Raw genomic sequence first — 21922 nt, forward strand, 5'->3', positions numbered from 1 at the left:
CACCACCCCTCTCCCTCTCTCCTCCTCCCGCAGACGCGGATGCTCTCGGGCAGCGGTGGCCGCGGTGCGGGGCGGCGGGGGCATGGCGGCCCCGGACAGCTGCGTGAAGGTGGCGGTGAGGTGAGCGCGGGGCTGCGGGGCGGGTGCAGCCTCCGGGGGGGTGGAAGGAGCTTGGTGCAGCCCCGGGGGCTCCGTGCCCATCCCCTCTGCGCCGGGACCCCCGCGCCGTGCCCGCTGCCCCCCGTCCCACTCCGTACTGCCGTGGGGCTGCTCCAACCCCGCAAGACCCCGTAGTCTCCATCACTGAACCCCGCAGTGCGGGGGAACCCCCGGGCCCTCCCCATGCGGTGGAGTCAGGGCCGGGTTAGACCCCCTCCCCTGGGTGGTGTCGAAGGCACCTTGAGGAGTGGGTCCCCCGCAATGTGCGTGTGGGTGGAGGGTGGAAGATGCAGCATCTCCGTGTCCTTTTGTGCTGCCTCTGAGCTGGGAACAATGCGCCTTACGGCTCCTGCACCTAAATAAAGGAGCTGCCGGCAGCACCTAATTCGTGGGCTGCCGGGGGGGGAGGGGGGGGGGCTCGGGGCTGGGGCCCTGAGCTGGACTGCAGGCGGTGGGCGCATCTCAAACGTCCTGCACACCCGCACGGTGATGGATGGAAGGGGGGTGAAAGTGGGGGGCTCTTTGTTAGCGCTGGACCAGGCTGGGTGTATTCTGAGCGCTGCCGCTGGGGTCCTGCAGATCGGTGCCGTTCTCTTTGCTTCTCTCTATTGGGAAAGGAGAAAGGAGCAAGGAGCCCCCGCATCCCCCAGCCAAAGGGTTCGTGGAGCCCATCAAGTGAGGAAGGCAGGGACAGACCCGGAGCTGCCATCCCGCATGGCATGGACTGGATGTGTGGGTTCCTCCCACTTGCCCTATGGTTGCCCTGGCTCAGCCTGTGCCTTCCAGGCCAGCACCAAGCCCTGTGCAGGGCGAGGAGGGGATCGGGCCCTTCCCCGTTCGGCTGCTCCTGCATTGCTTCCCATCATGGGCTGTGGGATGGGGTAGCTCCCGGGGGGGCAGAGGGTGCTGTGTTCCTGCTGTGGGTGTGGACACGGTGGCACCATGGGGTGCTGATGGGATGCTGCACTGGGACTTCATTAGTCCTTGACAGAGGATTTGCAGAGGTGCTGCCCTGGGCAGAGCAAGAGCACGGAAGATGCTTTGGGTGCATTGTCAGTGATGAAGGGGAAATGGTGGGTGGGTGTGTGGCTGCGCATGCCACGTGTGCGTGCACCCGGACACCTCCCAGCACCGATGCCCTGCAAACGGCATGGGGGTTTTCTGCACCCCTCCATTCAAGGGGCTGAGAATGGAGCAAGGCTGTGGTCTCGCAGGCTGGGGAGCAGCGGGGAGGTGACAGCATCCTTGTCATGTGGGTGTTCCCACGGTGCCTGTGTGGAGGCAGGACGGGGCGTCCATGCCAGGACACTGACCCAGGGTCCGAGCGATGCCGGCGGCTGCGGGTGGAGATTTCCTGCTGGCCAGACTCTTCCCATCCTCCATCCTGCGTTTTTCTCAGGATGGAGCCTTGTAACAAAGGCTCGGGGCTGGGTCCCTTTCTCAAGGAGATGGAGCAGTGCTGTTAGGGATGGTGGCTGTGGGGCTGCTTTGATTGGTCTTTCCCCACCTCATCCCTTTAGCCCCCACATGTCACAGGCTTAGGGCTGTCCTGTGCATGAGGAGGGGTTCACGAGTAGGAGGTGCTGCAAATACACAGCCTTCCCCCTGCGGTATTGTGGTGGGGATGGGGTCTCCATGGTGAGGGCTGGGGTGGGAAGGGAAGAGTCCATCCCTCTCCCACCCTCTCCTTGGGAAAGTGATCCCCGCTTGGTGCAGCGCTGGGCACAGGGAGGCTGGGGCGATGTCATAGCAGAGGTGAAGACAAAGGAGGGCTGGGAGTGAGGATGCTGCGAGACAAAGCAGGCAGCATGCAGATCGGGGGCTGGTGAGAAACAGCCTCTCGCCCCACTGCTTTTGTGTCAAAGCAGCCCCGGGGCCTGGCGCTGGGTCCCCTCCCTAGCACAGCGAGGATTCTCTTTGTGTGGCACCTTGCTGGGGAGCAGCCGGGCTGCAGGAGCCCCCCAGTGCAATCCCTGCAGTGCCAGCTCCTGGGATGAGGCAGTGAGGAGGAGGATTCATACCTTTGGGGTGTGGCAGAATGGGGACAAAATCTCTCTTTTGTTCCTTTATAATAACGCGAAGGTGCAGCTGTGCTGTTTATTCGGGTCTCTGTGTCGCTGCTGTTGGTGGGAGTGAGGTGGGCTCACCTACGTGGGGAAAGGGGATACTGGGATTTTGGAGGAAGGTGCTGTGTGCTGCTGGGGTCAAATGGGTGATGTGCACAGTCCCACTGCTGTCAGGGGGGGCTGCGGCCACCAGGACCCAACTCTGGTGTCCCCGGGGTTGGGTGGCAGGGCTGCCCCATCCCTGGTGATCCCTGGTTCCCGCTGTTGTCCTGCCCTGCCACAAGGAGCAGGGGAGGTGCTGCGATGTTTCTCACTGTCACCCTCTATGTATGGCTTAAATTTCCTCCCTTCCCCTCCAAGATCCCCAGCTGGTGCTGGGGTCCCGCAGAGCTGGATGCCGGGTGGGGTGTTATTTAGGGCGCAGGGGGGTGTGTTCATGTTTCCTGTGTGCCAGCAGTGAAATGGCTGGTGGCTGCCGCAGCGCTGCCGTCAGCAGGGAGGGACGCAGGCCCAGTGGCTGCTGCTGGCCTCGCGGCAAGCTCGTGGCTGCAGGCAGGGCTGCCTTCCCTTTGCCATCAGCATGAAGCCTGATGCGTTGCTTTGTGGGTGCCTTGGGGCTGCCTGGCTCTGGAGGGAGTGAGGGGCTGAGCCGGGTGCTCTGAGCCACATTCGGGTGCTGGGCAGGGGGTCCAGGGCCCCTCGTGCTCTGGGTGCTCACTTGGGAGACCGGGGGAGGCAGAACGTCTGCTTCCTTCTGTGGGTGACCTTCACAGTGAGTGTTGCAGCTCGCTCTGCAGCTCCTGCTCTGTCCTGGAGCTGTTGGTTACCTGGGGGCTGGGGTTACCCCTCTGCTGGGCACATGGGCTTGCAAGCAACTCCGGTGGCTGCAGAGAGCCGTGTTCCGGGGCTGGTGGCCAGACAGGGCCCTGCTCCCCGGTTTGTGTGGCTTTGCTGTGTCAGGAAGGGCTGATGGTGTGTGTGTAAACCTGGAGAGCGTTCAGCCACATGGCAGGGGGAGGGCTGAGGAGCAGGGGTGGCTGCAGAAATGCTCCCCGAGACCCTAAATGCAGTGTCGACTGGGGGGAGCGCAGCACCCGAGTGTGCCCAGGCAGCAGCAGTGACTCAGGAAGCAGAGCTTGTGAAATTGGGGAAGGAAGTTGAGTCGGGTTTCAAGTTTATTTAAACCCTGCAACCTCCAGTGCTTCGCCGCTCTCGTAAACACTCCTGCTGAGATGCTCCGTGCCCCTGCACAGCAGCGTAGGTCCTGGCTGCCTCCTGCCCTGGGAACTGATCCCATCTCCTTGGGAGCAGTGACGGGATGTTCTGCTCAGGGACAGATTCCTGCAGCCATTGCAGCGTGCCCTGGAGGGCCTCAGCTCGGTGGGAACGGGGCTGTGCAGCATCCTGCCCGCATCCTGCTTGCTGTATAGCTGGGGCTCCTCTGCTTGCTGGGTTGGTTTCTACAAACATAAAGCCTCTGGGACCAGCTCTGCTTCAGGGTGGTTTTGGATGCGGGTGGGGAGGTGTCATCAGCCTGAGCTGTGTGTGCTGCCCGAGGGTGATGGCACAGGGAGGGGGATGGTGTAACCCAGTGCTCACTGTCATTGTGGTGCTGTGTGATTCCCAGGAGACCATCTATGGAAAGTGTCCCTGCTCATGGCAGGGGGTTGACACTGGATGTTTTCAGTTTCCCTTCCAACCCAAGCTGTACTGTGATGATATGGCTCCCTGGGGTGACCCATGGGACCCAGTCTTCTTGTGATTCTGTGGTGCCTCCAGGTCTGGGTGGTGGTAGATCAGTTTTGCTCAGCTCTCATGAGGCCACACTGGGTGAACTTCTGAGGTGGACGTTTGGGCAGAGAGGGAGATGAGGTAAAGCTGGGGATGTGCCCGGCTCCTGGGGTTACAGTGGGACAGCCCTTCCCAGTGCCATGGGATTTCTGGATTTCATGGGATTTTCCTTTCTGTATGCACTGGGGTGCTCCCTGGTGAATGGCACTGACCCATGGCTGCCCCCCGAGAGCAGCATCACAGGCATAGGGACCCCAGATCATCTTCCCCATCCTTCGCCTCCCCCCGGGTCAGCCTAGGGCTCAGTCCTGGGGGAAATGCAGGGCCCAGGTGTGTGGGTGAGAGGGTTTTTTCTGCGCCTGGCTTCAATCAGGTGCACGCTTGCTGGCTTTTACAGCGGAAATGTTAGAAAGGAGATGGAAACATTGCTGGTGCAAGGGGGGAGCGAGGCTCCACTGTGCGGTTCAGTGCAGAGACGGCGTTGCCTGCAGCATTGCCCTGGGCAAGGTGGCTTTAAGAAGCTTTTAGTGCCTGCACCCAGTGCCTGTTAGTGGGGATTTAAATCCTTAATGCCCCGAAGTACCAGGAACTTGGGGCTCCCTAAGCCATAGGGCAGGACCGGCTGCGGCATTCCTGCACCAGGAGCAAAACTGGGGGCGGGCAGGAGCGAATTGCAGGAGACAAAGCTCCAAACAAGAGCAAATCACAGGAGCCAAAGCTCGAAACCAAGCTGTCAGGAGCACAGCTCCCGGTCTCGCAGGGGGAAGGCGATACTCCCACCAAGCCCGTACTAATTGAGGAGCCAGTCTCGGCTGTTGTGCCCTTCCCGCTGCACCGAGTCCCAGGGGGGTGTTTCCTGCCCATTGCTGTCAAAATAGTCCCCATTGTGGGGTTAAACAGCCGGCAGGTTTGGGGTGTGCTGGATTGCATAGGGAACTGCTGCCAGGCTCTGCCAGCTGCATCCCTTTGTGAGTGACTGTCCAGAGTCTGTTTGCAGACATCCTTGTGATATTACCCACCCCTTCTTCCCAGGTCCACCGTGGGGCTGATGGGATTGCCAGCTGCTGCTCATCAGCTTGTGGGGGCAGAGGAGGAGTGCAGGGACTTTGCAAACTCAGCCCGCTCCTGGTGCCCTCCAGGCGATGCTCTGAGTAAACCTCAGTCCCCCGCTTCCCCCAGGCCCTGCCAGCCCTTTCCTGCAGCCTTGGGTTGGGGTCCCCCAGGTGCAGGATTCCTGTGCGGGCTGTGTGTCCCCTGTTCCATTGCAGGTCCTGGTGCTGAGCAGATGGTTCAGCTCAGGGCAGGTGTGCTCCTGCCAGAGCTAATGAGCAGCACGCGGTGGCTGCCAGGCCCTGATTGAAAGGTTTCCCTAAGCCTGAGGATTAGGGGGCCCAGGGTCCTCTGGGGTTCACCGCAGCGGGGATTGCCCCACGGGGCTGGGCACAGCCAACACCCCCGTGTTTGTGGCAAGCAGAGGGTCTTTGTTGGGGTCACTTAGGGGATGGATATAGTGTGGTGGCAGGTCTCTCTAGCTGAGCCATGTCCAGTAGGTCTCCATATGCCCCTCAGCTCTGCAGGGGTTCTCTCCTTTCCCCAGCACTGCAGGGGTGTGGGGGCCTGGCAGCCAGCCCTGCTGTGTCCTTGGTGCCAGCCACATGCTGGTGTGGAGGTAGGCTGAGCCCTTCCCCGTGCTGTGCTCGCTCCTGCTAGGAAATGCCTTGCTATATCTCTTAATCTGAGTGTTTTCTGACCAGACCTGGCAATCCCTGGGGAGCCTTATTCAATTTTCTCTGATTGCTGAGCTGCTTCCCTGCTGCGGTAATTAAATGCTTAACTTTGTCTTGATTTGGGTCCAGAGCAACCTGTGTGCCAACAGCCGCCTCTGGGCAGCGAGCATTCTCTCAGGACTCATTGGAGAGTGGGGCTGGGGTCTTGTCCTCCTTAGGACTGCATGAGACCACGCCATGCTGAGCTGGTGCTTTGGGAGCTGCTATCTGCTGGCAGGGATGGACAGCACGGTGCTTTGTGTGCTGACATGGAGATACGGGGAAGCCTGGAGTTCTTTACTCTGACCCTATTGCTGGTGATGGCACTCAGCTGCCCCGGGGAGCTGCTGATGGCAGGTTGGACTGAGTGCGGCTGCTCTTCTGCCTTATGGGTTTGCAGTGCCTTGGGGGCTCCTTGGTTTGTAGGGGCTCAAGAGGTGCTGGGGGGGGGGGATTGCAAGACAAAGGCAAAGCACAGAGGGCAGGTTTGGGGTGGAGGTGAGCAAAGCTTGGTGGGTAGCAGAGGGGTCCTTGCTCTGGGGGAGGCTGGATTCCTCCTGCCCCTGTGCCCATCCCTCCTGCTGCATTGTGTCAGGCAGAGTGCTGCAGCTGGGGGAGGGGTTGGTGTGTGCCCAGCAGTGGGTCCGGGCCATTTGGTGTTGTGGAGTGCTGTGTCTCTTGCCGTGGACGAGTGGGGCACGGGAGTGTGCTGCCATACCCTGCAGAAGGGTGCTCTGGAGCCCTTTGCGTTTGCTGTAGCTATGAACTGGGAGAGGGGAAACTGAGGCAACAGGGGACGTGAGGACATGATTGTAGCCATCCCCTGCACTTGAACTGAACCTTCCTGTGCACTGGGGGCTGTGTGGGGTGTCCCAGTGGGTGCAGCCCCTTTTCCTGGCCAAGCAGCAGGTGAAGCCCTGCCATGGGGATGTGGGCTGCATCCCTCCCAAAGCCCATTCTGTTGGCTGCAAGGCCAGAGATGCTGGGTTCTCCCTGTGGGCTCTGCTTCTTCCCCCAGGCAAGAGGGACCCCGAGGGCTGCCTGTGGGATCCGCTTCCCCACAGTGCCCGTCGGGCACTTGGCTCCCAGCCTGGCCCCAACAACCCGGCCTTTGTGCATGCCCCCATGCTCCCTGCCCCGATGGTGCAGCCCTGCTCCCCGCTCTGCCGCTTCCTCCTAGATGCTCGGTCGCCCTGGCAGCCGAGCCATGGAGACGAGCGCTTTCACAGCCTGCCAGCATGGCAGGAAAGGGGAGGAGAGAGATGCTGTGCCTCTGCTGGGCCTTTGTGTCCCCTTCTCGGCTGTGGGCCCTGCCTGGCACGGAGGCTGCTGCTGCTGAGGGTTTATGTGCTGATGCCAGAGCAGGCAGGGTCCTGCCGGGCTGTCTGTCGTCCCCTCGGTCCCTTGCCACTAGCCCAAGTGCAGGGGGGGCCAGCAAGATGTGTGACAGGTGGCTGAAGGGCCTTGGTTTGGTGCAGAGAAGAGGAAGCTGATGTGATGTGAGCACCCACCTGGTCAGGTCCTGCATTGCACAGTGCCTGGCATGGTGATGCTCCTCCTGGGATAGGAGGGGACAGAACCATTTGAATTGGAAAGGACCTTTGAAGGCCATCTGGTCCCACTCCTTGCAATGAACAGGGATGCTCACAGCTCAATCAAGTGCTCAGAGCCCCGTCCCATTGACCTTGGATGTCTCCAGGGGTGGGGCAGGGATGGGACAGGATGGGATGCTCTTTCCCCCCAGTGGCAAAGAGCTGGGGCTGTCTAATGACTGTGAGCAGGAAGAACAGCATCAGTGGCACAGAGACTCCCTCTGTGCTGGCTCTTGGTGGTGGCCACATAAATCTCCTCGTGCTGGCTGGCAGGGCTGCTGGTGACAGCTGCTGCTTCCCCAGAATGTCCCATGCAGGCTTATGTCTGCTGGAAGCTGCTGGTCCTTCCTGGGCACATCCCTGCCCCCTGGCTCCTCTTGTGCTGCTCTCATGATGGGGAGGGGTGATATTTGTACCCTGTCTGCAGCAGCTCCCAACCTGTACCCAAGTGGCCTTAGGTTGCACCAGGAGAGGTTCAGGTTGGATATTAGGAACAATTCCTTCTTGGAAAAAGTGGTCAGCGTTGGTACACGCTGCCCAGGGAGGTGGTGGAGTCACCGTCCCTGGAGCTGTTCAAGAACTGTGGGGACGTGGCACTGAGGGATGTGGTTATGGGCACGGTCGGGGTGGGTTGGGGTTGGACCCAGTGATCTCAGAGGTCTTCTCCAACCTTAATGATTCTGTGGTTCTATGAAGTGACATTTGGGCCAAGTGCCTGGACCCAGGACCTGCCTGTGGGACACCTGTGTCTCCTGCCACCCTTGGGGACACGGGGTGGCACAAGGGGACACTGGTAACTGGGTCCCCCCTCATATCCTTGCAGTTCCTACAGCTGTGGTCCCCAAATGTCCCATGGGAAGTCCACGTGCAGTCTCACACAGCGCTGCTGCACAGCCTCTCTCCCAAACCCACATGCTCATATTGAACCACTTTCTGGGGAGGGAAGAAAAAAAAAAAATCCTTTGCTGAAAACCCTGCTCTCATTTTTCTTGAGAGGAAGAAATTTCCAAAAATACACTGGTTCCAGTTTGTTGTTCTGTCTGTTCCCCAGGAACACTGCTGCTGTGCGTGTCTGGGGAGGGGGAGCGCTTCATGTCGGTCAGAAAGTAATTAAAACTGGGGTTCATTTTCCTGCGGGAGGGTGGGACCCTGGGAAGGTGACAGGAGCGAGTCTCGGGCTGAGCACATCAGAGGCTGCTTTCTGTTGTGGCTGCCGTGCTAAATACACCCGCCGACACGGGTAGCTGCTCCCACATGTCTGCTGTGCAGCTTCCCGGGGGGGCACGGGGCGGTGGTCCCCCCAGCTCTTGCTGCCCCCAGCCTGGCAAGGCGTGGGAGCCCCGACCTGCAGAGCCTCCGCTGCGGTCGCTGCCAACCGTGCGGCTTTGGAGGAATTAATAGCTGTGTTTATGAAGCATCTAGGGAGGGGAGATGTGCAGTCATTAAGCTCTAATGAGCGCTGTTTGCCAGGGTGTTTGGCTTTGCGTTCCCTTTCTCCGCAACTCCCCGGGGCACCCAGCTGCTTCCCGCAGCCAGCACATCCCCAAAACCTGGAGCTGTGCAGCCCTGACGCGTGCTGCTGCCTGACGTGCAGCAGATCTGTGTCTGCGTGGCTCCACCAGCGCCTTCGGTGCTCAGAGCCCTCGGGGTGGGATGCAGTGGGTTGGCTGCGGTGCTGCTGGAGCCCAGCACGGCCTCTCCTGTCCTGGCTCCCTCTGCAGAGCCCACAGCCTGGAACAGCCACCGGCCTGGGTGGTGCTTTGGTTCAGACAGTTGTTTTGGCGCTGGGACCGTCTCGTTGCGTTTTGCATTTTGAATTTCAGGCTTTTGTAAATGTAGTTTGATCTTGTTGTCTCCTGAGTGGGTGCAGCCGTGCTGTGGCTGGCTGCTGTGCATCTATTCTGCCTACCGTGCCCTGGCAGTCCGGGCTGCTTTGATGCATTGATTGGTGCCTACATGTAGCCCAGAGCTCATTGCCGGCTGGGGACACTGTAGCAAATGAGCTGCTGTAGGTGTGGGTTGGTGCAAGGGAAGCTTTAAGTGCAGTCCGTGGGTTGTTACCCCATGATGCCTGCACTTTGTGTGCTGTTTGCTTCACGCCATGAGCAGTGGCACTGCTGGGCCTCAGCCTGGAGCAGCCGCGGTCCCAATACAGAGCATGTCCCCAGGGCCAGGCAGTGGGGTGATCTCTGAGGCTGCCCTCAGCGTCTTCCTCCTCCTGCAGGATCCGTCCCCAGCTGTCCAAAGAGAAAATCGAGGGATGTCACATCTGCACCTCCGTGACACCCGGCGAGCCCCAAGTGCTGCTGGGGAAGGACAAAGCCTTCACCTATGACTTTGTCTTTGACTTGGACACGTGGCAGGAGCAGATCTACACAACGTGCGTGGGCAAGCTCATTGAAGGCTGCTTCGAGGGCTACAATGCCACTGTGCTGGCGTATGGCCAGGTACCCGCTTTGCTCTGTCCTGGGCTTTGGGCTCTCCTGAGGCAGCATCAGAGAGGTTAGGAGCAGGCAGGGAGTTAAAGCTGCAGGGTGTGGAGGGACAGAGTTGTCTCAGGGTTGGGTGGGAGCTGGAGAAGGGGTGGCAGGGCTGGGGCTTGAACACGGGTGGCAGCGTGATGGAGTGCAAGGGGTTTGCCAGGGCTGCCTGGGGTGGTACGGGCAGGAGTGGCTGCAGCAGGCATGGAGGACCCAGCCAGCTCCCCCTTCACAGACTGGTGCGGGAAAGACGTACACCATGGGCACCGGCTTTGACATGAGCATCTCCGAGGATGAGCAGGGCATCATCCCGCGGGCCATCGCCCACCTCTTCAGCGGCATCGAGGAGCGCAAGCGGGCGGCACAGAGTCAAGGGGCGGCAGCACCCGAGTTCAAAGTCAGTGCCCAGTTCCTGGAGGTGAGTGATGACGGGTGACAATGTGGCCTGCGTTCTCTGCGTGGTTCTCCTCGTAGGATGGCAGGAAGGTTTCCTCTGGCACGTTTGGGAGCTGCTCATGGTTGTGCCCCCCAGGCTGGCCCTACCAGGCAGATGGAACAGGATTGCATTGAGTTGTGCCATCTGCCAGTCAGATGTCTTAAAAGCTTTCCACCACATCCTTCATGAGTGTTTTCTTCTGCACATGTGCCCATGCACGCAGATCAGAGCTCACCCGAGCATCACCTGTTGTACGCATGTAAACGCTCTGTGCTTCCTTTCCTACACCTGCATGCACACTGTGGTCATCCTTTCCTATGCACACACGTGTGTGTGTATATGCAGACACATGCATCCCAGCTCTCAGGACTGCACAGGGCAGCTCCTGCCAGTCCCACCATGCCCAGCTCTAGCTGCCTCCTGTTCTCTGTTACTCACATGCATTCTCACCCCATTCAGCTCTACAACGAAGAGATCCTGGACCTGTTTGACAGCACCCGCGACCCAGATGCACGTCACCGCAAATCCAACATCAAAATCCATGAGGATGCCAGCGGGAGCATCTACACCACGGGGGTCACATCACGGCTCATCAGCTCACAGGACGAGGTGAGTGCGGCATCAGTGAGTGCAGAAGAGGGATTGAAGCCAGGGATATGCTATGTGGGCAGCAAGACGAGGGTGAGCTCATCTGGGATGGGACAGGACAGCCCCGGCACGGAGAGGCCAAGACTGCCAAGAGATGCTGTCCTAACTCTTTAAAAGGGCTCTTAAAGGCTTTCTTTCTCTTCTGGGTGTCGTTGCAGCTCATCCAGTGCCTGAAGCAGGGGGCTCTTTCCCGCACCACTGCCAGCACCCAGATGAACGTGCAGAGCTCCCGGTCCCATGCCATCTTCACCATTCATCTGTGCCAGATGAGAGTGTGTGCCCGCCCAGAGCTGGTGAGACTGAGGGAGCCTGACCCTCCCCTCTTGCTTCCTAGCTGGGCTCTTCCTGGCTCTGTGTGGGTTCCCTGGGAAGGGGAGAGGGTCTGAAGTCTCACAGAGAGGCAGGGTTTTATCTTGTTTCCCTACAGTAGTAGGGAATATTAGCATCTATTGGGAGCTAAGATATTCACCAGAGCAGCCCTGTCCCAGGGATGGGGTGAACCGCAGCAAGTTGCTGCTGGGCTCCTCTCACCTGATCATCGAGGGGCTGCATGCTGAGGGTCAATGCTCAGGCCTGTGCTGAGGGGGCTCCTGCTGGGTCTGCAGTAGTGACCCCTCTGTGTGTGCGCCTGGCTGCAGGTGAACGGGGAGGTGAGCGGCCTCCCGGATGGAGCCCAGCCCACCACCGAGTACGAGACCCTCACAGCCAAGTTTCACTTTGTGGACCTGGCTGGCTCAGAGAGGCTGAAGCGAACGGGCGCTACTGGCGAGAGAGCGAAGGAAGGCATCTCCATCAACTGCGGGCTGGTATGACCCTGGGCATGCAAGGGGCAGCTGGGGGAAGGCAGGGGCTGCCTGGGGACCCAAGCTACCTTTGGGTCCTGCTTGGAGCTGCTCCATGCTGCTGGAATTGCTGTGGGATATGCTGCCAAATTCTGGCTGGGTGGCAGCTGTGTTCTCAGCAGGGGCTGAAGTTGGATGGGGGCTTTCCTTTGTGTTGGCAGCTGGCTCTGGGGAATGTCATCAGTGCCCTCGGAGACCAGAGCAAGAAAGCTGTGCACGTGCCCTACCGTGACTCCAAGCTCACCCGCCTGCTGCAGGATTCCCTTGGCGGCAACAGGTACGGGGACCCCGGCCTAGAGCTGTTTCCCTGCAAATGGGCTGAGGGGCTATGGAGTGTGCAGGAGCTATTTCAGGACTCAGATGACTCGTGGGTTGCCTTCTGTAGGGTGGATGCCTCCTGACAGGCAGCATGGCATTGCAGATGTGAATACCTTGGTTGCTCATGAGTTCCAGCTGCAATTAGGCAGCTTTGGTGGAACTGGCTGGTGCTAAATACTCTGGAGCCCTTGCAGCTCTGGGATGCAGCAGGTGGTGTTGCCCAGCATGACAGCCAGAATTCTCTGCCTGCTGAGAGGGCACTTTTCTGTAAAGCCCATTCCTGGTGGTGCTCCGTCACTAGGAGGGATTGAACTCAGTTTATACCTCAGTTATAAACCGTAGTAGGGCTGGGATGGGTGTCGAGGCACAGGGCTTGAGCTGAGTCCAACGTATTGAGTGGAGAAACCACCCCTTCACCCTGTCCTTCACCTTCCCAAGCCAAACCATTATGATCGCCTGTGTGAGCCCATCCGACCGCGACTTCATGGAGACCCTGAACACTCTCAAGTATGCCAACCGGGCTCGCAACATCAAGAATAAGGTGGTGGTGAATCAGGACAAGACAAGTCAGCAGATCAGTGCCCTGCGGGCTGAGATCGCCCGTCTGCAGATGGAGCTGATGGAGTACAAAGCAGTGAGTGCCCAAGCGAGTCCATGGAGGTGGAATGGAGCTGGGAACCCTTCTTGTGTTTGGATTGGGGCAGTTTTAGCAAGCAGGACCCCCCTCCCACCTGTGATTCTCCTTCCCATGGATAATGTGGTCATCTCTGGACCTGTTGCAGGGCCCTTTCCCCTGTAGAGTGTGTCCCGTGGCCTGGCCAGCAGAGCTTCACTCTGGATGAGTGTTTTGATGACGCTGGGATGGTGTGAGTGCTTAGGAGGCTCAGGCAGGGGCTCAGCTCCTGCCCAGTCAGTCACAGGCAGGACCTCAGGGATGCTAGGGCAGAGAGAAGCCTTGAAGTATCTCTGACCCTCTGCCTGTTGAGTTCAGGCTTTCCTGGTCCTTAGGTTTTTCATTCCCCTGCTTTGGAGACTGGGGTTGCCCTCAGGGAGGCAGTGGTGGGGCTCCACATCCTGGCACACCCCATGCTCAGGAACTGCCCTTGTGTTCCCACAGGGCAAGCGGGTCATTGGGGAGGACGGTTCGGAGGGCTACAGCGACCTGTTCCGTGAGAACGCCATGCTGCAGAAGGAGAACAGCGCCCTACGCATGCGGGTGAAGGCCATGCAGGAGGCCATCGACTCCATCAACAACAGGGTCACCCAACTCATGAGCCAGGAGGCCAACCTGATGCTGGCCAAGGCAGGTGAGGCTGGGCACACGCATATTGGCCTGACCCACCCAGTGTGGTAGGGACGGGTGCTGCAACACTGTCAGTGTCTTACCTTGAGCCCCCTAAGCCTCTGCTTCTCCAGGTGATAGTAACGAGGCCATCGGTGCCCTCATCCAGAACTACATCCGAGAGATTGAGGAGCTGAGGTGAGCCAGGCACGAGGTCTATGGGTTGTTTGGGCTGGTGGGTGCCAATGGAGGGTGCAAGTCCAGACACTGCTCGCAGCTCTGTGTCTCCACCATTTTGTTTATAAACCCCAAAGAGGCAGCAGCTAAGACCACTGGGCCTGTGGTAGTCCCAGTCTCAGTGCTGGGTGGTGCTTTGGCCAGTATCACTCTTTGTATGGCTACTGATGGATGGGGAGATCCTGGTGGGAGTCCCTGCTGTCCCCCAGGGGCTGCTGACCCACAAATTTGGGTCCATCTCTGCCTCGTATGACCCTGGGATATTCCCTCTCTGCAGTATCCTGGTCCTCCAGTCCGAGGTGTCCGGGCATGGCATTGTGGTGACTGTCCCCACCTCACACCACCCTAAACTCAGGCCAGATCCACTGTGCACGGGTCAGTGGCATGTCTCCTCATTGACCACATCTTGTCTCTGTTCCCCAGGACAAAGCTCCTGGAGAGCGAATCCATGAACGAGTCTCTGCGTCGCAGCCTCTCGCGCCTCTCTGCCCGTCCCCCCTACTCCGTGGGCTCATCCCCAGCACCTGGCCTGGGTGGGCTGGGCAGCCCTGCTGTCCCCGTGGAAACTGAGGCCTCTGACGTCCTGCGACGCGCCAAGCAGGACCTGGAGCGCCTGAAGAAGAAGGAGAGGAGGCAGCGGAGGAAAAGGTGAAGGCTGTGTGATGCTGGGAAGGGGTGTGCCGCACGTCAGCCCTCTCTGTCCTCTCAGGCCTGAATATCTCGCTTTTCCCCCTATCCTTGCTAAAATCAGAGCACCCAGACAAAGCCTGGGCACGTGTTCCTCTCCTGGCACTGCCTTGGGTGGCTTTTCACCCACCAACTATCTGGAGACTGCTTTCCCCATAGAATCCAAGAGCAGGAGGTTGGTGGGTCCCTGCGGGTCTTGTTCTGAGACCAGGGCTCACCTGGACCCCGCTATTCTCCCACAGCCCAGAGAAGGAAGCATTTAAGAAGCGGCCAAAGCTGCAGCAGGACAATGGGGAGGAGACGGACGAGAATGAAGCAGAAGAGGTGAGAGGGGATTCGTGCTTTTATGGACGGGGTGCTCAGTTATGGAGGATTGTCATCACCGTGGGTGGGAGGGTGATCAGATTCTGGCCTGGCCTTCCAAGGAGAGGTTGTGGACATGCGGGCATAAGCAGGAGCCAGACCTGCTGTGCAGTGAGGACCCATGTCTCTTTGGGGCTTGGTTTCACCATAGGTAGGTGAAGGAGGGCCAGGGGAATGCAATGCTCTTCAGCTGGTAGGGGATGCATGTAGCACAGAGCTGTCCTTTGCTGTGGTGTGCGCTGTGGGTTCAGAAATGATGCTTCAGGCCATGCGCATCCCATGTAGGAGGCTGAGTCACACTGCAGGGGCTGCAGCTGGTTGCTGTGGGGTGAACTCAGGTTTGGAGCAGGGGAGAGACCACAGAGTGAAGGGCAAAAAGCCATGCTGCAAGTTGAGGTATGGCACTTGTCTCTTAGGAGGAGGAGGAGGAGGAACAGGATGAGAGTGGCTGTGAGGAAGAGGATGGACGTGAGGATGAAGATGAGGACTCAGGCAGTGAAGAGAGCCTGGTGGACTCGGACTCAGATGCAGAGGAGAAGGGTAAAGTGCAGAGCCCAGAATACAGGGGTGTATTTGCTGGACTGGGCTCCAGTCCTGGGAAGGGAGAGTTCCCTGAGACACTAGGTTGTGTCCTCTCTGGGGGCTTGGCAAAGCACCAGAGTCAGTGCAGGGAACCTCCAAGCTCCCGTCAGCTCCCCCTGCTCCCCCCTTGCTCTGTGGCTCAGTGGGGCCATGAGAGCAATGCTGTCCCTGTCCCTCCTGGCCTGACTGTCCTCTCTGGCCTCCAGCCGTGAATTTCCAGGCTGACCTTGCAGATTTGACTTGCGAGATAGAGATCAAGCAGAAACTGATCGATGAGCTGGAGAACAGCCAACGGCGCCTGCAAACGCTCAAGCACCAGTATGAGGAGAAGCTGATCCTGCTGCAGAACAAGATCCGGGACACACAGCTGGAGCGGGACCGGGTCCTGCAGAACCTCAGTGAGAGCCAGCTCACCCACAGGGTCCCATCCCAGCAGTGTTGGGTCCCTGCTCTCCTCCTGCCCACCTGGCTAAGGGCTGATGGATGCATTCCCTGCATGCAGCCACAGGCTTTGTTATCCACCCTGCTCTGCTTGAACAGCTGGGGTCCCAAGGCTGTGCTCTTATCACTGTGGGAGTGGGAGCTGGAGAGCACTTGACCTTGCTGGTGCTGGGGAGGATGGTGAGGTGAAGCCTTTCATTGAACACTGCTTCCTGGGGTGGAGGGATGCCTGGGTGAGTTGAGGTGCTATGGGCATATGAAAGACCCCAAAGACCCAAGGTGTAGCTGATCTCTAGGCCCAGCATCAGCCAAGCAGGCTGCACTTGGCTGTAGGCCCAGGTCCACGTCTTCTTTCAGCCCAGCAACTGGTGTCACCCACTGTCCCTGTTTTGTGCTAAGTCCTGATTTGTCATCCCATTGGGTGTCCAGACAGACCCTGGCCTGTGCAGCGTGACAGAGGGCTCTGGCAAAACAGGAAGGGCACAGTGACCCTTACAAGCCCTCTCCATACTCCTGCAGGCACCATGGAGTGCTACACAGAGGAGAAAGCCAACAAGATCAAAGCAGACTATGAGAAACGGCTGAAGGAGATGAACAGGGACCTGCAGAAGCTCCAGGCAGCCCAGAAGGAGCATGCTCGCCTGCTCAAGAACCAGTCTCGCTACGAGCGGGAGCTGAGGAAGCTGCAGGCAGAGGTGGCTGAGATGAAGAAAGCCAAGGTACTCAGGGTGGGAAGGGCATCTTCTGGGAGCAGCAAGGCTGAGACTGGCTTGGCCAGGCCTGGCTTCCTGCTCTGCTCAAGGAAGAAGCTATGCTTTCTGCTCCTGCTGGTGCATGTAGGATGCCTGCCTGGTGGATGGATGTCCTGGCTGCTGGGATCACCAGATGCCTGTGCAGACATGACACCTTCCCTCTGCAGGTTGCGCTGATGAAGCAGATGCGGGAGGAGCAGCAGCGGAGACGACTGGCAGAGACAAAGAGGAACCGGGAGATAGCACAGCTCAAGAAGGAGCAGCGCCGGCAGGAGGTGAGAAGCCAGCCTGCCTGTGTGCTGCTGGGTGACCTGGTGCAAGGATGAGCATTTGTCCTGCTGTGGCACTCCGAGGTGCTCTTATATCAGTCTGTGAAGCTCATGTCCCTGCTGCACCCATGGACTCTCCAGGGTCTGCAAATCCCCCAAGAGAGCACACGCTCCCCTGGGCTTCCTGAATCTCGCAGTGTGGTTGTTGGAGATTCTGTGAGCTCCCCACTGTGTTCAGGGGGACAGTGCCATCAAAACCAACCTTGAGGCTGGAAGCTTCCTCACTGTTAAAATCACGAGTGATGCTCATGCCAAAGCAACTGCTCTAGTCTTTGGTGGTGGGAGTGCTGGGGCTGCAGCCATCACTAGGGTGTTGGGGCAGCTTTTCTTTCCCCAGGAGGAAAGAAAAGTCTGTCTCTCCCATGCAGTTTCAGATCCGGGCTCTGGAGTCTCAGAAGCGGCAGCAGGAAATTGTGCTGCGGAGGAAAACTCAGGAGGTGAGAGGGGACCGCCTTCATGCAGCCCTCAGCCCGAAGGGGATCCCAAACAGTGGCTCAGTGACACCAAATCGCTTGGCAGTGCCCACCAGGCATAGGTCTTCCAAAAGGGTGGGAGGGTATTCATGGCTGTGAGTAACTGGGTGGGAGGTGGTTGCACCATGTGCTGTCTGCAGGGCTGTGCAATGGCCCCAGGGCTTTGGGTCTGTAGAGCTCTGCTCTTGGCCCCTTGGGGAGCTGAGGTCAGTGATGGGTTTGTTTGGGGACGGCTGTCTGATGGCAGTGCCCTCAGCCTGTCTTCTGGGCAGGTCTCAGCGCTGCGCCGTCTCGCCAAGCCCATGTCAGACCGAGTTGCAGGCAGGATGAGCCAGAAGCCAGCCATGCTGGACTCTGGTGCAGAGGTCTCAGCCAGCACCACCTCCTCCGAGCCAGAGTCCGGTGCTCGCTCCGTCTCCAGCATCGTGCGCCAGTGGAACAGGAAAATCAATAACTTCCTGGGAGACCCCTCACCTTCTGTCAATGGGGCTCGGCCAGTCAGGTCAGGGCAGTGGTGGCACCGCGGGGCTGGGTGAATGAGTGGCGGGGAATCCCAGGGTTCTTGGGTCTGCCTCTTGGCTGGTGGCAGAGGCTGGAGGCCAACTCTTCATTTTGTGTTTGGCTTGGGGCAAAATGCCAGCACAGGGACAGGCTGTGCTTGGAGTGTGCTCTCTATGGAGCAAGCTGTTAGAGCAGGGAGGGGTGGTGGCAGAGGTGGGTAATCCAAAAGCAAGACAGACTCCTCTGATGCAACCAGCACTTGGGCATCCTTTTGGGGAAGGCACAGTTTCCCAGACATGGTGCAGCCAGGCACCCATGTGCCTCTGCTCCCCTCCGGCTGTAGGAAGAAGTTCCCCAAGAAGGGATCAAGCCAGACCTTCAGTAAAGCTGCCCGCCTCAAGTGGCAGTCACTGGAGCGACGCATCTTCGACATCGTGATGCAGAGGATGACCATCGTCAACCTGGAGGCTGACATGGAGAGGCTCATCAAGGTGAGGGTGGTGGGCGCGGGGTTGAGGGTGGCCATGCCAGCACAGTGCCAATCCTTCTCCCTTTTCCCCCCAGAAACGAGAGGAGCTGGCGCTGCTGCAGGAAGCCCTGCTGGGCAAGAGGGCGAAACTGCAGGCGGAGAGCCCTAAGGAGCAGAAGGGGCTGCAGGAGCTGAACGAGGAGATTGAGGTGCTGGGGGCCAACATCGACTACATCAATGACAGCATCTCCGACTGCCAGGCTACCATCATGCAGATTGAGGAGACCAAGGTGGGCAGGGAGGGAGGTTGGGAGGGAGGCAGGAACATTCCTGGAAGGGAACCCAGGCATCCCAGTGCTTCCTGAGCTGTGGGAAAGCCACATGCTCCCCACATCACTGTTCTCCATGCAAGTTTTTGTGGGGCCCGTACTGGAAACTTGCTGGAAATAAAGCTGGGCCTCTCAGCCCAGACCCCACAAGTTTTGGTGTCCGGTTCTGACACCAGACACAGTGCGGAGATGCGCAGCTCCTTGTCCCCTCTATCGTCTGGAGGCTTTGTGCTCTCCCCAGCCTGGCTGTGCCAGTGGGACACTGGCTGTGCCACCAACCAGGACCCAGCGATGACAGTGGGGCAGTGGTGGAGCAGCCTCAGCCCCGAGAGTCCGTGCTGGCTGCGATGCCCACTCCACCAGGCCCTGCCCAGTAGCCAAGCCCCCTGGCCTCATCCAGCTCCTTCTGGCTTCCAGGAGGAGCTGGACTCCACGGACACTTCGGTGGTGATTAGCTCCTGCTCCCTGGCTGAAGCTCGGCTCCTGCTGGACAACTTCCTGAAGGCATCCATTGACAAGGTGCTGCTTCTGTTTGGAGCACTGCCTGCACGTGGGGGTTTCTCCCACCTGTGGGACGCTGAGGTGGGGAGCCCGTGGTGCCTGTCTGAGGCTGGTGTGGCCTTCCATCCACCAGGGCCTGCAGGTGGCACAGAAGGAAGCCCAGATCCGCCTGCTGGAGGGACGCCTGAAGCAGACGGATGTGACCGGCTCCTCGCAGAACCACCTCATCCTGGATGCCCTGCGGGAGAAGGCCGAGTCGCACCCTGAGCTTCAGGCGCTGATCCACAACGTCCAGCAAGGTGGGTGAGACCCCAAGCTACCCTTCCTTATGCTGGGTATGTTCTCCACCTCTTCCCCATGGGTAGAGCTGGCCCTTCTGTGCTGGGTGCTCGGGAAGCACCAGGAGGTGCTGCCATTGGCATCAGCGTGCCCTTGGGCTGCATGGAGGGTGCAGAAGAAGACCTGCCACCCCACAGCTGCCCAGACTGTGCCCTCAGTTCTAATGCTGTGTGATTTGGTTGGGACTTGGTTCCCTTCGTGCTGCTGATGTCCCTTCTCCCTTGTGCGCAGAGAATGGCTACACCAGCACAGACGAGGAGGTCTCCGAATTCAGCTTGGCCTCGGATGGGAGGTGAGCAGCCAGCCCTTCACCACCTGCAGGCTGTGCATGGGTGTGTGGTGGCTGGAGGTGGGGTGGGATGCCACCTACGGGAGATAGCAGGTAGATACTGAAGAAAGAAACACCATCTACTCTTTCTTGTGCTGAGCCCTTGGGGAGGGGAGCACAGGCATCTCTTAGACACTAAAAGACTTGATCATCCTTTGGAGAAAGGGTGCTGGGAAGCAGGGAATGACCTAGGGAGACTGAGGGACTGGTAGCAGTCTGTGGAAGGAGTTCAGCGCTGAAGATCCAGCTCTGCCACCTTCTCCTTGCAGCATCTCCCAGTCTTTCAGCATGAAGGGCTCAGCAAGCCAGGATGATTTCAAGTTCAAGGTGAGTTGGCCATTGTATGTGGCCCTGTTACAGGGTGTTGGAGAAGGGGTGGAGGGACACGTTTAGCGATGCTCTGAGGCTCTGTAGTCTGACCCTTGGAGAGCCAGGCTTGGGATATGGATGGAGTCAGCTCTAGGTAAGGATCTAGTCCATATCTTCTGGTCCTGTGGTCCTCTGATGCTCTGGAGACTGGGAAAATATCCACCACACCTGATACCCTCCAGCAAAGGCAGTTCCTGTGCAGTGCTGGATCCTTTGTAGGTGAAGGTGGCCTGAAGCCCACTGTTCTATGCAGGCTGTCATGCTTGCTTAGAATATGGAGAACTGGTGCTGTCGTGGGCATCCCAGCATGATGCAGGGGGAAAGAACTTCCCGTGGCCAGAGAGCTCGAGCTGCTCATCCTGCAGATCTCTGGCTGTGCCTGTTCTCCTCCTCTTATTCTGCCCATGCCTGAGCCCTGTGTCCTGCTCTAGGGAGAGCCCAAGCTCTCAGGGCAGATGAAGGCAGTGTCAGCTGAATGTCTAGGACCCACGCTGGACATCTCCACCAAGAACATCACCAAGTCCTTGGCATCTCTCATGGAGATCAAAGAGGATGGGATCAGCTTCTCAATCCGAGACCCCTATTACAAGGAGAAGGTGTCGCGCACCGTCAGCCTGCCCACGCGAGGAAGCACTTTGTGAGCAAAGGGTGATGGTTCACTGGGCACTGGGAGGCGTGGGGCACTGGGTGGGAAGCTGTGCCCTGGGTGTGGAGGGGCAAAGCAATGAGGATGAGCCAAATTCTGACATCCATCCAGGTTAGTCTGCAGCAAGTAGCAGTGGGTTTCTCCAGCAGGATTTTGGAGAACATTGAGGCTTATGTTGGCACCTTGTGTGGGTGCAGAGAAGAGTGGTCCAAGAGGAGGGAAAGAAGGGGCAGTGCGAGGGGCCCTTTCTCACTGCCCTTGCTTATCAGCCTTCAAGGAGGCTTCTTGGGTTGCCAAAGGTTTCTGTGCTCAGAGGGTGACTTGATGCAACCTCTGATCTCATGATTGTGACACCAGGCAACTCACCTTCTCCATTTGCTCTGCTGGGGGAGGACGTGGGGGTTCATCACTGAGGTCTATGGATGGAGGAGGGCAGGCATCTACTGTGCTCTTTCGCTTTTTTAAGTCCCAGACAGTCTCGTGTCTCAGACACATCGCCTCTCACAAGGAGGAAATCCTATGACCGTGGGCAACCTGCTAGGTGAGCCTGGGAGCCAGAGGCTTGGGCAGGGGGAGGCTGGGTGGCCTGGGCAAGCTGGCAGAGATGCCTGCTGACCAGCTCTTGCTGCTTCAGCTGCGCCCTGGGGTGCCAGCCTGAGCAAGAGGAGTTTGGCAGCTGCCAGGTGAGTAGTTCCCAAGTCATGTGTTCCTCTAATCCTTCCTGGCTCAGGCCTCCAGATGTTGGCTTCACGCCTCCCTCATCTCCACCCACGCGCCCACGCAACGACCGCAATGTCTTCTCTCGTCTCACGAGCAATCAGAGCCAGGGGTCTGCCTTGGACAAGTAAGTCGAGGTGGGGTGGGAGCGTCTGGGTGAGGGGCACATGTGCAGTAACAGCAAAAACTTATCAAGTCCCACAGTGGGGTATTGGAGTGCAGCACCTGGGTTGTCTCCAGCCACCCTCCTGCCACCGTTATTCCTTAGTGCTCCTCTGCAGGAGCAGCTAGATGCTGTGCAAGGGCCCTGCTGGACTCTTGCCCTGTCCTGTCTGGTGTGTGTGCCCTCTGAGCTGGCTGCTTGCAGGAGCTCGCAGTCCTGGGCTTTGGCTAAGCCTTGCAGTGCCAGGCTTGGACCACTGGAAAATGCTGTGAAGCAGGATGGAGTCAGGCAGGGTGGGGGTTCGCATGAAGCTGAC

The 21922-nt window shown here is 58.9% G+C and overlaps 1 protein-coding gene across 2 annotated transcripts in view; it reads left to right on the forward strand.

Moving 5' to 3' along the window:
• The window catches only part of KIF21B (kinesin family member 21B), a 32955-nt gene continuing 11039 nt past the window's right edge, over positions 7 to 21922 (forward strand). For both annotated transcript variants that reach the window (XM_021377242.1, XM_021377243.1), the window contains exons 1-27: positions 7 to 120; positions 9599 to 9821; positions 10090 to 10272; positions 10750 to 10899; positions 11097 to 11231; positions 11577 to 11744; positions 11942 to 12057; positions 12537 to 12732; positions 13216 to 13405; positions 13515 to 13578; positions 14041 to 14265; positions 14547 to 14628; positions 15084 to 15207; positions 15456 to 15647; positions 16210 to 16409; positions 16610 to 16717; positions 17140 to 17208; positions 17517 to 17746; positions 18089 to 18236; positions 18310 to 18504; positions 18961 to 19062; positions 19178 to 19343; positions 19615 to 19675; positions 19981 to 20038; positions 20512 to 20717; positions 21193 to 21267; positions 21457 to 21570. In XM_021377242.1, coding sequence (XP_021232917.1) covers positions 83 to 120; positions 9599 to 9821; positions 10090 to 10272; positions 10750 to 10899; positions 11097 to 11231; positions 11577 to 11744; positions 11942 to 12057; positions 12537 to 12732; positions 13216 to 13405; positions 13515 to 13578; positions 14041 to 14265; positions 14547 to 14628; positions 15084 to 15207; positions 15456 to 15647; positions 16210 to 16409; positions 16610 to 16717; positions 17140 to 17208; positions 17517 to 17746; positions 18089 to 18236; positions 18310 to 18504; positions 18961 to 19062; positions 19178 to 19343; positions 19615 to 19675; positions 19981 to 20038; positions 20512 to 20717; positions 21193 to 21267; positions 21457 to 21570 — 3818 coding nt within the window. In that variant the 5' untranslated portion in view covers positions 7 to 82. The remainder of the gene's footprint in view (positions 121 to 9598; positions 9822 to 10089; positions 10273 to 10749; positions 10900 to 11096; positions 11232 to 11576; positions 11745 to 11941; positions 12058 to 12536; positions 12733 to 13215; positions 13406 to 13514; positions 13579 to 14040; positions 14266 to 14546; positions 14629 to 15083; positions 15208 to 15455; positions 15648 to 16209; positions 16410 to 16609; positions 16718 to 17139; positions 17209 to 17516; positions 17747 to 18088; positions 18237 to 18309; positions 18505 to 18960; positions 19063 to 19177; positions 19344 to 19614; positions 19676 to 19980; positions 20039 to 20511; positions 20718 to 21192; positions 21268 to 21456; positions 21571 to 21922) is intronic.

This window comes from Numida meleagris, chromosome 25, assembly GCF_002078875.1.
Source record: "Numida meleagris isolate 19003 breed g44 Domestic line chromosome 25, NumMel1.0, whole genome shotgun sequence".
Lineage (NCBI taxonomy): Eukaryota > Metazoa > Chordata > Aves > Galliformes > Numididae > Numida > Numida meleagris.